At 38.7% G+C, this 13,567-nt stretch overlaps 2 protein-coding genes across 3 annotated transcripts; one reads left to right on the forward strand and one right to left on the reverse strand.

Annotated features, from left to right (window-relative positions):
* Nucleotide 1: 1 nt before the first annotated feature.
* LOC113665157 (carbohydrate sulfotransferase 1) lies at nt 2–2,693 on the reverse strand. Of its 2 annotated transcripts, XM_089211756.1 has the most exons (3): nt 2,377–2,693; nt 2,151–2,262; nt 2–1,369 (listed from the first exon to the last, which is right to left on the reverse strand). In XM_089211756.1, the coding sequence occupies exon 3, from the start codon at nt 1,340–1,342 to the stop codon at nt 98–100; it is 1,245 nt and encodes a 414-aa protein (XP_089067882.1). In that variant the 5' UTR covers nt 1,343–1,369; nt 2,151–2,262; nt 2,377–2,693; the 3' UTR covers nt 2–97. The 2 variants fall into 2 exon arrangements, with proteins under 2 accessions (XP_089067882.1, XP_027036614.2); XM_027180813.2 differs by lacking the exon at nt 2,377–2,693 and having other exon boundaries at nt 2,151–2,364.
* A 2,607-nt stretch (nt 2,694–5,300) lies between these two features.
* LOC113665134 (contactin-3) lies at nt 5,301–13,510 on the forward strand. Its single transcript, XM_027180786.2, has 8 exons — nt 5,301–5,499; nt 7,118–7,426; nt 8,191–8,472; nt 9,141–9,443; nt 10,082–10,351; nt 11,076–11,348; nt 11,897–12,169; nt 12,729–13,510. Exons 1-8 carry the CDS (start codon nt 5,433–5,435, stop codon nt 12,818–12,820), a joined length of 1,869 nt encoding a protein of 622 aa, XP_027036587.2. The 5' UTR covers nt 5,301–5,432; the 3' UTR covers nt 12,821–13,510.
* The last annotated feature ends 57 nt before the right edge of the window (nt 13,511–13,567 follow it).

The following is a 13,567-nucleotide window of genomic DNA, read 5'->3' on the forward strand; positions in this document are numbered from 1 at the left end:
TCCTAATATCTAAGAAAAATGTCTATGTTGGATTCTTTAATTTCACAGAATATCAACAAACTCTCTTTATTTCATTCAGTTTGTAATTATGTGTATCTTACATGGTATGAAAGTTTTTTCGTAACGGATTCCTCAGACTTTTTGCCATATTTTTAAGAAGATTTGCGCTTTCGATAAACTTATAACCAAACTTTACCATAAAATCAGCGCATTGGTTATCAATGATAAGAGTTTCTAGCAGTGAGAGTTCCTTCCTCCAAGAGTTGATAGTAACAGAGGTATTTCTGTTGCTTGTAGAGTAGCTAAGCTCATCGTTACTATGTCTTTTTTCATCAAAATTGATGTTTCGCAGCCATTCTTTTACCTCTGCAGCATAATCAATCCCCGTAAACTGAAATATTTTGCGTGAAAACTCTGGGATGTTCTCGGCTAAGTCCTCGTAGCGAATTACTCTGTACTGATCTGGACCAAGTTTAGACGAAAGGTATGATGACAAGTTCATATCCTTTTTCAGTCGATCACAGAAACGTCGAACTTGCTCGATGAGACTGAAACCAGGGACAAAGTTTATATTTGGTGGGCGAAAAGTTGAGTCTCGTCCCTTTTTGTTTAATTCTGTCCTGGTGTAGTTTTTAGTTCCTCTTGATATTAAACCCATTTTTATCATGGACCAAACAACCGCCCGCGGATCACGCACTAACTGTATAGTTTTAAGTGGAATTTTTTGCGGCTGTAAAGAATCACCTTCGACCAAGTCTTTTAAATTTTCCTCAGGTAAACGGTGAGTTAATATTTTTAAAGCAACGAACTTCTTCGATTTGCAATTAAGCGACACTAAGTTTGCGTCTAACGGAGAACATTTGCTTAAAGGTTTAAAGAGATTTTTAAACGGTTGAAAAGCATATTTGCAGAAAAGTAATGATGCCAGTGATCTGCTCGATAAAACAAAATGTGGATTTGACAGTCCTGGATGAGAAAGAAAACTAAAGTATTCTTGGAAGCCATTAAAGTTGCAGATAGAAGCATTTCGAAGGAATAATCGTGTAAGAGTTGTGTAATTTCGTTCTGCAATATATTTCAATTTTTTAAACACCGCGAAGGGGTGAAGAGGTTCGTAAAGATAAAATACATCTGGATGTTGGTTGAATAACTGTCCCAGAAATGACGATCCTGTTCTTGGTTGAGCAAGAATTAAAACAAAGGCAGAACCTTTCTTTCCACCAGAACGAGTTCGTCTTTCCATTATGCGTGGTAAAAGTCGAGTGAAGGTTAAGTCGGACATGATGATATAGGTAAAAACAGTTCCCAGCAGAACGACAGATGCGAACCAGGTAGAATACATTTGAAATCGTCCTTCAACTTTAATTTTCTGAAAGAATTTAAAAAAAGGAGGAAAATCTTTCAGCTATAAAAACCTTCCATTCACGAATTAAGTTTGCATTGTACACTATCACGATAGAAATATTGAGACAAGTAAGATAAACTCTAGGGAAGGGGGTACTTCCAAATGAAAGGCTTGTGCCGTAGGATGTATTCACATTTTTACGAATGGAGTGGCACATTTTCGGGTTTTCGGCGGTTGGAAAATTCTGGTAATGAGGAATTTAAAAATGGAAAGTTTCGCGGTGAGAGGCCAGCGGTACATACCCAGGAAAAATTGACTCAAGCACCCCCTCCTACTCCCTCCCTTCCCCTCTTTTCCCCCTCCCCTCCCCCCCCCCCGCGTAGACACTGCAATTGAAAACTTAGATACCATCAACTTTCTGATTTATCAACGTCAAAATTGAAGATGTAGGAATCGTAACCTTCCATCTAAGAAAAAAAAAGAAATTCCGATCTAGACTTCATACATTTTATTCATTTTGTATCACTTGATATAGTAGTCTCTCCCCTGAAGGCGCGATGTACGTAAACGTTTCTTGAACCGTAAAGACGCAGTGTGTTCGGCGGCAAACTGAATCAACGGCGCCATCAGTTACACAAGTAGCGTACAATAACTCACGTTATTCATTTCCATACAAAAAAAAAATTCCAAGAGCTCAGAAGCAGCATGAATGGAAATGAAGTTTATATTTTCGGACTCCTAGTCTTGGAATTAAACCGTCTATATAGAGACGTATGGCAGAATAAAATTATATGATGCCACTAACCGTAACATATAGAATGGAAGATTACCAGGGCGTCTGAAAACGCTGTAATTTCCTCAAATCTCCCAGCTTGCCTTTACATCACCCATCCGCGTGTCTTTGTTTATATTTGTGTCTAAAACAGTGGAAGCGTACAATATTCAGATACACACAAGTCAAGCGGCGAAAGAAAAACTTTCGGGGTACATTATTATTTAAAGCATTTGATAACACGGAGTAAATACGTCACCTGTACATGAAAAACAAATGGTTTTCGATGGTAAGGCTCAAGTTGTAGAGAACGTTGTTATCTATATGAGGGCCACAACGACGCAGATCGGGTAACATGAGTTTGATGTTGAGATATTCCTCCAAGTTCACTCCTTGAATGATAAACGTAACAACACTGAACTGGTCGGTCCTAAATAACTGTGACAAAAACCTGCAAAAAAAGAGAAAGTCTTAAGAGCTCTACCTGCAGACACGTGGCGAGACCCGCCATTACAGCGTATCTTCTCTCAAACAAATATCCAGTCCCTCGAAAATTGGGGAACGAAAAAAGATGAAGTCAACTTTCTCCAAAAATAGCTGACTCAGAAAAGCCTTTTTGCGAAATCAGTTTGGATCTCTCCGTTTGAGCTTCGGAGAACAGAAAATATTTGTATAGGTTGGAAAAGAAAGAGATTTGGCTTATGAAGAAATGACGATCACTCAGCTAAACATAAAACTGTTAAAAGTAAAATATATCATTTCTTTTGCGCGTAAGTTGTAACTGTTCAAACTGAATCGTCCAATGTATTGTGCATTAACCTTTTAACTCCCAAGATTCATTAGTAATTCTCCCTACTGTTTGCCAAAAGATTCTCATTATGTTAGTTTGGAGAATTTGGTATTGGATCAATGAGTAATTCCATAATTGAAATTTTTCTTTAATCTCATCACTTTTCTACTGTAATGATATTGAGAGGAGAAATTCTGTCTTGGTCACTCACGGGAGTTAAAGGGTTTATCGGGACCACTTGTATGTTGTTACTAAACTGTTTATGATCTTTCATTGTCTTAGTCATTTAGCAAGATCAAAAACCTATTTATAGACCGTTTCAAACTGCAACTTTTCAATAAATGATACCGATTATTCTATCTCACAAACGTCTGCGTTGTTCATCACTTTAGTATCAAGTTAAAAAATAGATTTTATGCTGCTGTACGTCTGCTTATTAACACTTTACCCGCTAACATCAGTATGTATATTCTCCATACTGTTCTCTATACATTTTCAAAGAGGCTGACAGAGAGAATTTGTGTAACAGTCAAGAGCTGCTTAAGTTGGTAGTCATCTCATCTATTCTCACAACTTTCATGTTTGATTCAGGGGTGATATACTAAGGAGAAATTAGATGCTAATCACTCTTTAATAGGGGCTAAAGGGTTCCTAGATTGCAGATGATGTGCGGCAACGTGTGGTTAGAACAGAAAAGTGGCGTATGAAGCGCAGTCGAGTGTGTCAATGACGTTCTCACCACATTTTTGACGTCTTCGTGATCTGTTGCTGTACAGACCCACGGTAATATGGAATATAGACGATATATTTATTTTGTAGAATAAAGTAGCAAAAAACGGTTATATGATGAAGCCATCTATTTGTCTGTCCTCCCTTTGATCGTAAGTAAGAACATATCATAATGCAGGCGTGACTCAGCTTATTTTATATCAACTTAACGCTGATCTGAGTTGTAGCACAATGCTGGAAGCACGCCATGTAAAAGTCTTTCCATGAAAAGCCGTGAGTAAATCTTTCACGCTACAACTTTTGCTTATTTACTTTTTTTTTTTCGTTTTTTTTTCGCGTACAACACATAGATTAAAAACCAAAACAATCAATGCAGCGGAGGAGACTGTCAACCAGGAATTAATCAGCAATGACTCGTTGACATCTAGAGTAGGCGGCATGGCCTTTTACTCGAAAAGTATATTAACTTCCTCGTGTTGAAGTTGAACCCACAGCGGGGTTTTCCAGAATCATTGACTTGCTGATTATCAGTGCAGAATTATATCTTGACTTTTTCGGTGTTAAATAGACAGGGTTATTAGGAATTTAACATGCAGCTTTTAGCCTCAGAGGCCAAAATCGAAGATTTTCGGATCTGATATGAATAAGGAAGACGAAACACAAGAAAATCATTTGCGTGCTAATCGAGAAAATACCACGAATAAAATTAGATCAATGCTCAAACCACCAGCAATGAACAATTAAATCGCCTTAGGCACGGTTCTTTTCAGGCCACCCTTCTCTAATAGTGTTAAAAAATATTAAAAAATTATTGAAAATGAAATTTCCTGTGCCGTAATGCTGTTTGTGATGTGTGTTTGCGGGCATATAAAGCGTAACAAGTCAGGAAGTCTAATAGAGATTACTTCACGATATGTCGAGATGTTTCGATCACTAAAAAAATTGCCGAAAACATTTCTGAGGGAAAAAAACACACACACAGACATAAACACAAAAGGGATAAAGACATGAAGGGAAAAGTGGAATGTATTTTAAATGTATGACAGATCAAAAAGGATATTAATTGGGCAATGGACCGCATTTTTATCAGGTTACCAGGCTGAGCGTAATAACCTTCTCGGGATCTTGGAAGAACGCGAAGAAAGTTTGTAAATCACGAGTCGGTAGAAAATAAACTTAGAATGTTTTAATTTTCAGTGGGCTTACCGGTGCAATAAACGATAGGGTTCTAACTAACAAGGTGCATGTACGTAGTTACTTAATTATTTCATGTTGAAAAACTTCGAGTTTCACGAATTGCATAGTGGATATTTTAAGAAGAGAATCATGCTCATGCATTGCTCTTTTATAAATAGGCAGGACTTGTGAACTCAACATTTGGCTAATTCTCTGCGGAGGGTCGATGGACCATTTCAGCTTAAAATCAGTCGTCTTGCTTGACTTCTACTCCTCACGGAAAACCCAAATCTTACTTCAAACACATTGTACAATTCATTATGGAAGTTTTATACAAACGAGATTACGTCTCCGAACTCTTTCGTGTTTATGTTGGCTGAATATTTATGTTTACTCTGTTTCATCGCTTAAAATCCCCAATGAGGCCCTTACTGAGCTAACTAAGCTTCTTTGCAATATTTCTTCAATACAGTGGATTGCTTAGAAAGGGGAGTTTTATTATTCAAAACGGGTGACGTCAACCACTGGAGATTTCGATCAAAAAGATTTTGCGGTAAGCACTGAAACATTTATTGAGTTTCCGATACGTTTTCTGCAGCACCCCAGGGTTTTGGACAATCATGGGTCTATTTCTATGTCAGATGAAGAGATTGGACCACTGTCTCTGCCCTTGGCTCTTTTTGTTGGGTAAGTACATGTTTGTCGACAGGGAATATTGAGCAAAAATTTCATAATAACTGCACGCGTCTAGCAGTTTGAGAAAAGTTTTCTACCTTAACCATCTTTCTCGTGCTCTAAAGCATCGCAAAACTTTACCCAAATTTGGAAATGGAAATTCGCTACTTATTTTAGAAACATTTCCTTTGAAAGACAAGTGAAAAAGCAAGGTCAAGACAAGAGAGCATTCGCATAAAGCTATACAAATTTTTCCATGGGGAAATTGATCAGTGAGCCATCATTAATTGGACTCCGAAAAACCTGTAGCTCAAGCTGCCTTTAAAAAGTGAGGGAATCTTTTGGATAAGAATGTTCCTAGCTGGTTTGGTCTTAAAATGCCCTAACCACCATATCGTTCCTCAGTCACTGGCTCACAATCAACCTATGCTCATTAAAATGAGACTATTGCGTTAGAAAATTTTGGATGAAAAAAATTCTGTAAATATTGTTTTTTTTTATTGGCGTCAGTGGTCATTAGTTTGCATCTTTATCTTACCAGCAGTTCGAGTAACTAAAAAAGCTTCTGAAGTTTCATTCGTCAGAGCTTTGAGCCTACAAGGAAAGAAAAGTGAAAGAAAACATTCCATCTTGAAATGCAAGACAAGGAACAGAAACGCATGGCTTATTTCAAGTGCAGTTAAAAGCTTAACGTTAACAAAATAGTTTTTACAGGTCATATGCCAAATCTAATAACTCAAACGGCCTTAATCCAATCAAATTATAATTATATTTCTTTAAACACCCAGTAGAAAAAGAAAACCTTGCGTCTGTCGCCTCGAAGACTGATCAAACGCTTGTTCACAATTTGATCAAGGAAGATTCAGTTTCATGGAATACACGTTCGGTAGACAAAAGAGAAAAAAACAGCAGATATTTCATTTTATCAAAAATAGAGAGAATTAGAATAACTCCTGAGTGTTAGTCCAAATCCCTTCTTGAAATGTGGCATGATGACACCTTGACGACCTCATAACTTGTAACAATACCTTCTAGAAGCAGAGAAGATCCTTTGTAAGATTTTAAAACGAAATAATCCTGAAGAAGCCTCTTTTTGAACAGCTTTTGGCATGAAACTTTTCAAGAAGACAGCCGTCCAAAAATTTCATATGAAGCAATCCAAGTTTAATTGAATCATCTTTCGCTATCTCTTGTCACACATGACCCTTTCGGCTTTTCCCGACCTTAAAGAACGAGGAACACTTTTATATAGCCTTTCTTGTCAACGGGCCTCTCGTGAGTGTACTTCGCAGCCGTACTTAATTTGGAAGGTCACGCTATCTAAGATTTGTCCCAATTTCTCATCAATGCACCGAAATAGAGAAAAACTTCTTTTCCTTTAAGTATGATACGACGACTTTGGCCAAGACTCTGCTCTCTCTCAAATTTCACCTCTCCACCCTCTCTCTCCTTCTCTAGCCCAGCCTCTCCCTTCTCTACCCCTAGTCTCATACCGAGACCTTTCACGGACAAGCGGTTGTCAGCATAAGTTACACGGTAGGATCTGGGTACGAGATTACTTTACTGCCTCTCTAACACCGTGACACGTGCATGAAGGAACATTGCAAGTTCTTCTCTATTTGCTTTTCAGTTTTCTTTCTTAAAGAATCACAGCCACGAGAAATTCTACTATTTCCTTATCAACCCTCGCGTTCAGTAAAGCTTGGAGACCGTGTGACATTGAACTGCACTAATAGGTCAAGCAGAGGTGCAACCTACGAATGGTATCAGAATGAGTTAAACATTGCGCTTATGAACGACCCAAGGATGATAAGAGAAAATAATACGTTGAAAATACTGAAGACAAAATTATATCATACTGGAGTCTATCAATGTATTGAAACAAGAAAGGGACGAGAAATTCAAAAGCAAAATCGATACGTCCTTCTAAATGTTGAAGGTAAGACAAATGATCTTGTTTCTCACGCAGCTTTAAGCTCATTTAATTCCGATATAACTTTCACGCGGTTTCTAGTCGTCTGTGATCGCCTTATTTGAAAACACACACACATAACGAAAATCTTATTATAGTACGGTACATTGGTTTATTTACTCCTCTATAAGGCTATTCCTAGTAATTCACAATTAATGAAGAAAAAAGCTAATCACAACAATCATTGAGATAAGAATAGACCAATTTACAAGTAAAATTGTACCTTATTATAACGTACTTAAAGTATCTATATAGTAATAAATATATATATATACATATATATATATATATATATATATATATATATATATATTTCGCATCAAGCTTTTTTCCACTAGCTTCTCCGCAACACCTCGTGTGAAGAGTGGGCCTAAAAGGTGGAGTTTGTATTCATGCTTAATGGCCCACTCAGCCGGAGCTCATTCCGATTTCCATGTAGCATGAAGCGGCTAGGAGTATTACCACTCCCCCCTAGATAGGATGCCAGTCCATCGCAAAGTCACCCCCCAGCATTTCATTAAGCTTCTCCGATGATTTGTTAGTACCCATATATACTCCTGGGGGGGAAAGGCACTGTGAGAGGAAAGTGTTTTGCCAAAGAACACAACAAAGTAACCTGACCAGTTCTCGAACCCAGACCTCTCGACCATAGGCCAGTGTGTGTCTTTCGAAGTAATGGTCAGATGATGCCAAACTATTCATATTCTTTATTTTTTGCTTCTCAACTCTAGGCAAGTGCAATAAAGCCTCAATAACCATCAAACCCTATCGGGGAAAAAAGTATCCCGTAGGAATAAACCTCACGTTGGATTGTGAGTGTAAAAGTTCTGCCACAAAGAGGATAAGATGGTTCAGGAACGGTGTTAGAGTCAAACCAAAAAAGAAAATGATAACTTTGGACGGCAAAAGATTGATCCTCAACAATGCAACGTATGCTGATAGTGGCAATTACACTTGTAAGGTGACAGTGGACGGGTCCCATGCGTCCTGGTCAAGAATACTCGAGTTCTGGGGTATGAGCCGAAAAGACTTAAATGTGGAAGTGAAATGCATCTTTGTTACCGTTATACTTTAACTGCCAAGAGTTTTCAATTTGTATCTACTCCTTGAGTTATCATAGCCTGAGAGAAGGCATACACTTATTATTAGCGGTGCTGGAAGCGCGTTTCTTTGCTCAGTTAGGGAGAGGTTTGCTAGGGATCTGGCACCAATAATAAGGCAGTGCCAGACCCCCTGCAGACCTTTCTCGGCTCACTTGCTGAGGGCCTCGTTGTTTCCGGCAAAAAATGAGGGCCACTTGTAGCCCCGAATCAAGTTTTTCACACGAGCTTCTTTTAAGGGCCTAAAAGTTTATCGTCAAGCGTCAAAAAAGATACTTTTTTTACCGTCACCGTCAAATAAACCGTCAAGCAATTTAAAGATCATTCAAGAGATAAAACTGAAGGCTCCGAGCAGATGAAAAGAAATTCGCAATATAGATAGCAAATGATTTATAAAAGAAGCGGTAACACCTTAAAAAGTCTAACTGAAATTATTGCACAGATTTGCCATGGCAGGTTTCACTCGGTGCCGAGACTTGGTAAGACTGATTTATAAGCACAAGGATAAAAACGAGGTCGCCAATTTTAAGAGTTTCAGTGATACTAACTGAAAATCTCGATTTGTTTATCTTCCTTTTTAGTGGGAACTGCACCAAAGATCATTTTTCATAAAGGTGGATATATGCAGCTTGCACCTAAAGGACAGAAGTTAAAGTTTCCTTGCCGAGCAACAGGAATCCCCCGTCCAAAAATAACATGGTACTACATGGGCGACAAGTATGGTCCACGAGTTTTGACAGCGAAAAATGACAGCGATTTCAGGGTCTATGGCGACGGGTCCTTGGAAATGATGAATTACACTGCAGAAATGGCGTTTGAATTCGTGTGTATGGCTAGAAATGTTATGGGGCACGCCCATATAAACGTCGATCTCTCAACTCCCGGTAGGTATGACCTTCAAGTCTTCAGTTCGCTCCATGTAAGAAGTGATTGTACCCTGAAATTGTTGTATTAACAATTGAGGCCCTGAGGTGAAAGAGAAAAAGAGGAAAAAGAGAGAGGGTGAGAGACAGAGGGAGAGAGTAGAGTGTTTCATTCTTCTCCGTTGAGAGAGAGAGTAGAAAACGCAGAAAAGCGGCTTTAGTGATGTGATAGGTTCTTATAAGTTCATATTGTAATAATACTATATTTACTAAGTCAGTTTAGCTAGGCAGAATCAGAAATTTTATACTAGCCCTTATATTGTACTGAGCAATAGAATTTACCTGATTTCTCTCCTCCCTCCCCCATAAAGCTCTGTAATATTTTTATCTTTCCCACCGCATTGGCAGGAAAAATGACTGGTCGCTAATTAAGTTCTCTGACTTCAGGAGCAGAAGAGGGGAGAGGTCGCACAGCCACTTGTTCGAAATAGTAAATACCCCTCAATCTTTTTTAAAAGGGCTCATACACCCAAAAAACTTTCTATTTAGATGAGTTAGAACAGAGTTGCTCCATTCTATCCACCACGTCATGTGCTTTGCGTGCGTTTTTTTTTCTTTTATTAACTTTTACACCAATGTGAACTATTCTCTACGTGCAGTGAAAATTTCAGTGGCTGAAGATATCAAGGCCGTTGATGGAGGCAATCTCGTTGCGCCTTGCAAGGCCATAGGTACACCCAAAACAGAATCATTCTGGACGGATAAACAAAGAGTTTACTTAGGGAATGATGGCCGAGTAAGTTCAAAGAAAAATGGTAACCTGGAAGTAGATGGTGTACGATTGGGTGATCAAGGACGATACTATTGTACCTCGGCCCGTGATGATCCTTCTCAAGATAAAGAAACCGGAGTATGGCTGACCGTTTATGGTACGTATGTCAGGTGCAGCACACCGTTAATGAAAAGGAGGGTATGATACGAAACATCATGTTACATTTAAACTACGTCGCATTAAGTCAGAGGTAATTGGAGGTTTCGCCCTATTGCAATTAAGTTCGCCCCCAATCACCTTTACAACTTCGCTCCCCTAATGTAAAACGATTTCGCCCCCACTTGCATCAGTTCGCCCCAACTCATTCAACTTGTTTCTTATGGCGGAACACGGTTTCGTTACTGTATTGCTTGTTGGTCGAAATATATTATGATTTTGACAGGAAATGAATTTGTTCTGTGGTAAGGAAACGAGTCGAAATAAAGCTGTCGATTTTACGATCATTTTTTTAAAATCTAAATTCCCCAAAAGCCTTCTATTTATACTAAACATTTTCTGATAAATTCCAAATATCTCCATCTTTTTAAGTAAAATGCACCTCCCCCCTGCCACCATTGAAGGAACGTTACGTTAAGTTCTGCATCGTCAAATGTCGTCTTAATTCGTTATGTTATACTCTTACATCTTTCTATTTCTAGACTGAGCTAAGTAAAAATATAATCCTCTCCAGCCTGATTATTATAAACAGGATAATTTGGTGTTACCAACTGAGTTGATAACGTAAATTGGCCATCGTAAGGAGTTTCAAAGCTGACGTTTCGAGCGTTAGCTCTTCGTAGGAGTTGACTTGTAATTCGGAGTCTTTCCTCTTCTTCATTCAGAAACTGACACAATCAGAATAAAGGCCACTCATAAGAATAATACCAAAGCGTTTGTGGGAATGACGATAACACTGCTGTGTGAATTCGAGAGTGAGCCAAAGGTGAACATCACCTGGAGCAGGAGAGACATGAAGAAGCTGCCTAAAAGAATGGAGTCCTATGGCTCTTCACTGAATATACATAAAGTGAGGCTTTCGGACGCTGGCCGGTATTACTGCAATGGATCAAATGGTTTCAAATCGCTTAGAACTTTCATTGATTTGCTCGTGTATAGTAAGTAGATGGCACGATTAATTTTAACCTTAAAACATCTCAGAGCACGCACACAAGTCGCTCGTTGTAACAGTTCGATTATGTCCTCTTAACTGGTTATTTCGCTCTTTCTGTTATTAGTTCGGAGGTGAAGGACGAATACGTTGGTTGATACAATCCCGTGGTTCTTATGAACACTATACCCAATTTAAACCCTCATTTTCAAATATGCACACATCTTCGGACCAAAATGTATAATTGAGGATAGAGGATGATCGATGACAAGCTAGCTTTTCTTTTTTCATCGACGCCATGCCCTTAAAACAAAAGTATCACCTCGTAAGCTACATGCTGACTGTAGCTCAAAGCCCTAAACTGAAATTGGCTCTGAAACTGATACAAAACATGGCATCTTCCCTATTACCAGGTAGAGTCTCCCCAATTGAGTTACAGACAACTCACTGACGAGCCTGATCGTAAACTAGGGTGACATGTGTTTAGCATCCTGGCGTTCAAAGCCACAAGAGTGGTTGGGACAGAGAAAAAAATATAGCAATTTCTTTCCACAGATTCTAAGCTGTATAGGCCAAGCAACGTAACAGTTTCTGAGGGTGACTCAGCTTGGTTGCATTGCGCAGCCCAAGCAGATCCTCCGCGCATCACGATCGCGTGGTTTAAAAAAGGACAAGGGAGCAAAATGCTCGACAAGAAAAGGTTCCATATTGTTGCAAACGGCTCGCTGCACATAACCAACGTTCAGCTTGGTGATCAGGGGAAGTATTTCTGTATGACGAGCGCCAACAAAAAACAGGAATACGGTACGCGATATCTTTTTGTGAGAGGTAAGACCCTGTAAAGGTTACGTTTAGGCCATTTTTTTTTATTTAAAAATAATTGTGATCAATGAGATAATTATTAAATTGTTATCCAAATTATGTGGGGTGTTGATAGCCATATAAGAAATTATCCCAAAGGAAGCCGTTGGGTGATTGCAAAGAAGTGTTAAGTTGAAAATCAATGATAATATTGCGGACATAGGAAACGAGAGGATCAAATTTTTTTAACAAACTGACCGCCGAGTTCCCTTGGTGCATTTCTTTTTCATTTTCGCATGCAATGTAAACATTCCAATAAGACAATCGGCAAAAAGCCAGTGCCTTGTTTTCCATTCAGTCACTAATCATCACTTCCCTAAGATCCGCTGCGTAGCCGGAGTACGCAAGTTACAACTTATGAGATGAGAAATTTGAAACAAGAGTTTGGAAACTTAAATGAGCTGTGTCACGTGGGTCACAAAATGAAACTCGGCCGCGCTCACTCGGGTGGAATGGTGACCATTTTGACAGAATCTTCAGCAAACTCAAAACAGTTTTATTTCATATCTCTTATTTTCTTTTACAGAAAACCCCAAACGTTATACAGCCGGGCACAAGGATTTTGGTGGTCGTTTTCTTGTGATGATCTTCGCGCTGGCAATAATATATACATTATAACTATGACATGCGCATCATCAAACACTTTCATTTTGTTTTTTCGTTTGTTTGTTTTTTGCATTGTAAGTGTTGCATCTTTTATAACGATCTCATTCTAGCAAGGAGCCGAAAGCGCGCAGGTTGTGGCTTCACTTGTATTATGGAAGAGCTAAAATTGTTGTATGTAAATACATCAGTATGCATTTTCGCCAGACTTTTCTCTATGCATTTCCTAAGATGCTGACAAGAAGAATCTGTTTAATAATCAAGAGTTGCTTTTGTAGGTGATCATGTCCTTTACCCTCATGACCTTAATGTGTGTTTCAGGGATGATATTGTAAGGAGAAATTAGATGCTGGTCAGTCCAAGGGGTGGAAGGGTTAGATGCATTGTTTTGTACTGAAAACCCACCGACCAGAATTTGCATTAAATTTTGCGGAAATTGACTTTAAGTAAAAAGCGAGAAAAAGGAAATGGTGTGAAAATAATTCTGTAATTTTCTCTTGATGAACAATAATGTCGTTGAACCAGTGGATGTTTAAAAACTTTATTAGGTAAACACGCACATTAGATTTTGAAAAATTCAGTTTATTCGGCAAGCGCAATAATACAACAGGCAAGAAATAAAGCCTTGATCAGTGGAGCAGTGGGTCGATCCGTGAATCTGTGTTGATCATCTCTGTAGCTCGATCAATAAAGCAACAAAACGCACCCTAGCATGCGAATAGTTCCTTACAAGAGAATATCAACTCTTGGTTCTCACCAGTA

Source organism: Pocillopora damicornis, chromosome 7 (assembly GCF_964200805.1).
Source record: "Pocillopora damicornis chromosome 7, jaPocDami1.2, whole genome shotgun sequence".
Taxonomy (NCBI): Eukaryota; Metazoa; Cnidaria; class Anthozoa; order Scleractinia; family Pocilloporidae; genus Pocillopora; species Pocillopora damicornis.

Coding starts and splice junctions, on each gene's coding strand:
- LOC113665157 (XM_089211756.1), bottom strand. CDS start 1,342: ATGTATTCTACCTGGTTCGCATCTGTCGTTCTGCTGGGAACTGTTTTT.
- LOC113665134 (XM_027180786.2), top strand. CDS start 5,433: ATGGGTCTATTTCTATGTCAGATGAAGAGATTGGACCACTGTCTCTGC. Junction 8,473..9,140: donor AAGAATACTCGAGTTCTGGG/GTATGAGCCGAA, acceptor CTTCCTTTTTAG/TGGGAACTGCACCAAAGATC. Junction 12,170..12,728: donor GCGATATCTTTTTGTGAGAG/GTAAGACCCTGT, acceptor TTTCTTTTACAG/AAAACCCCAAACGTTATACA.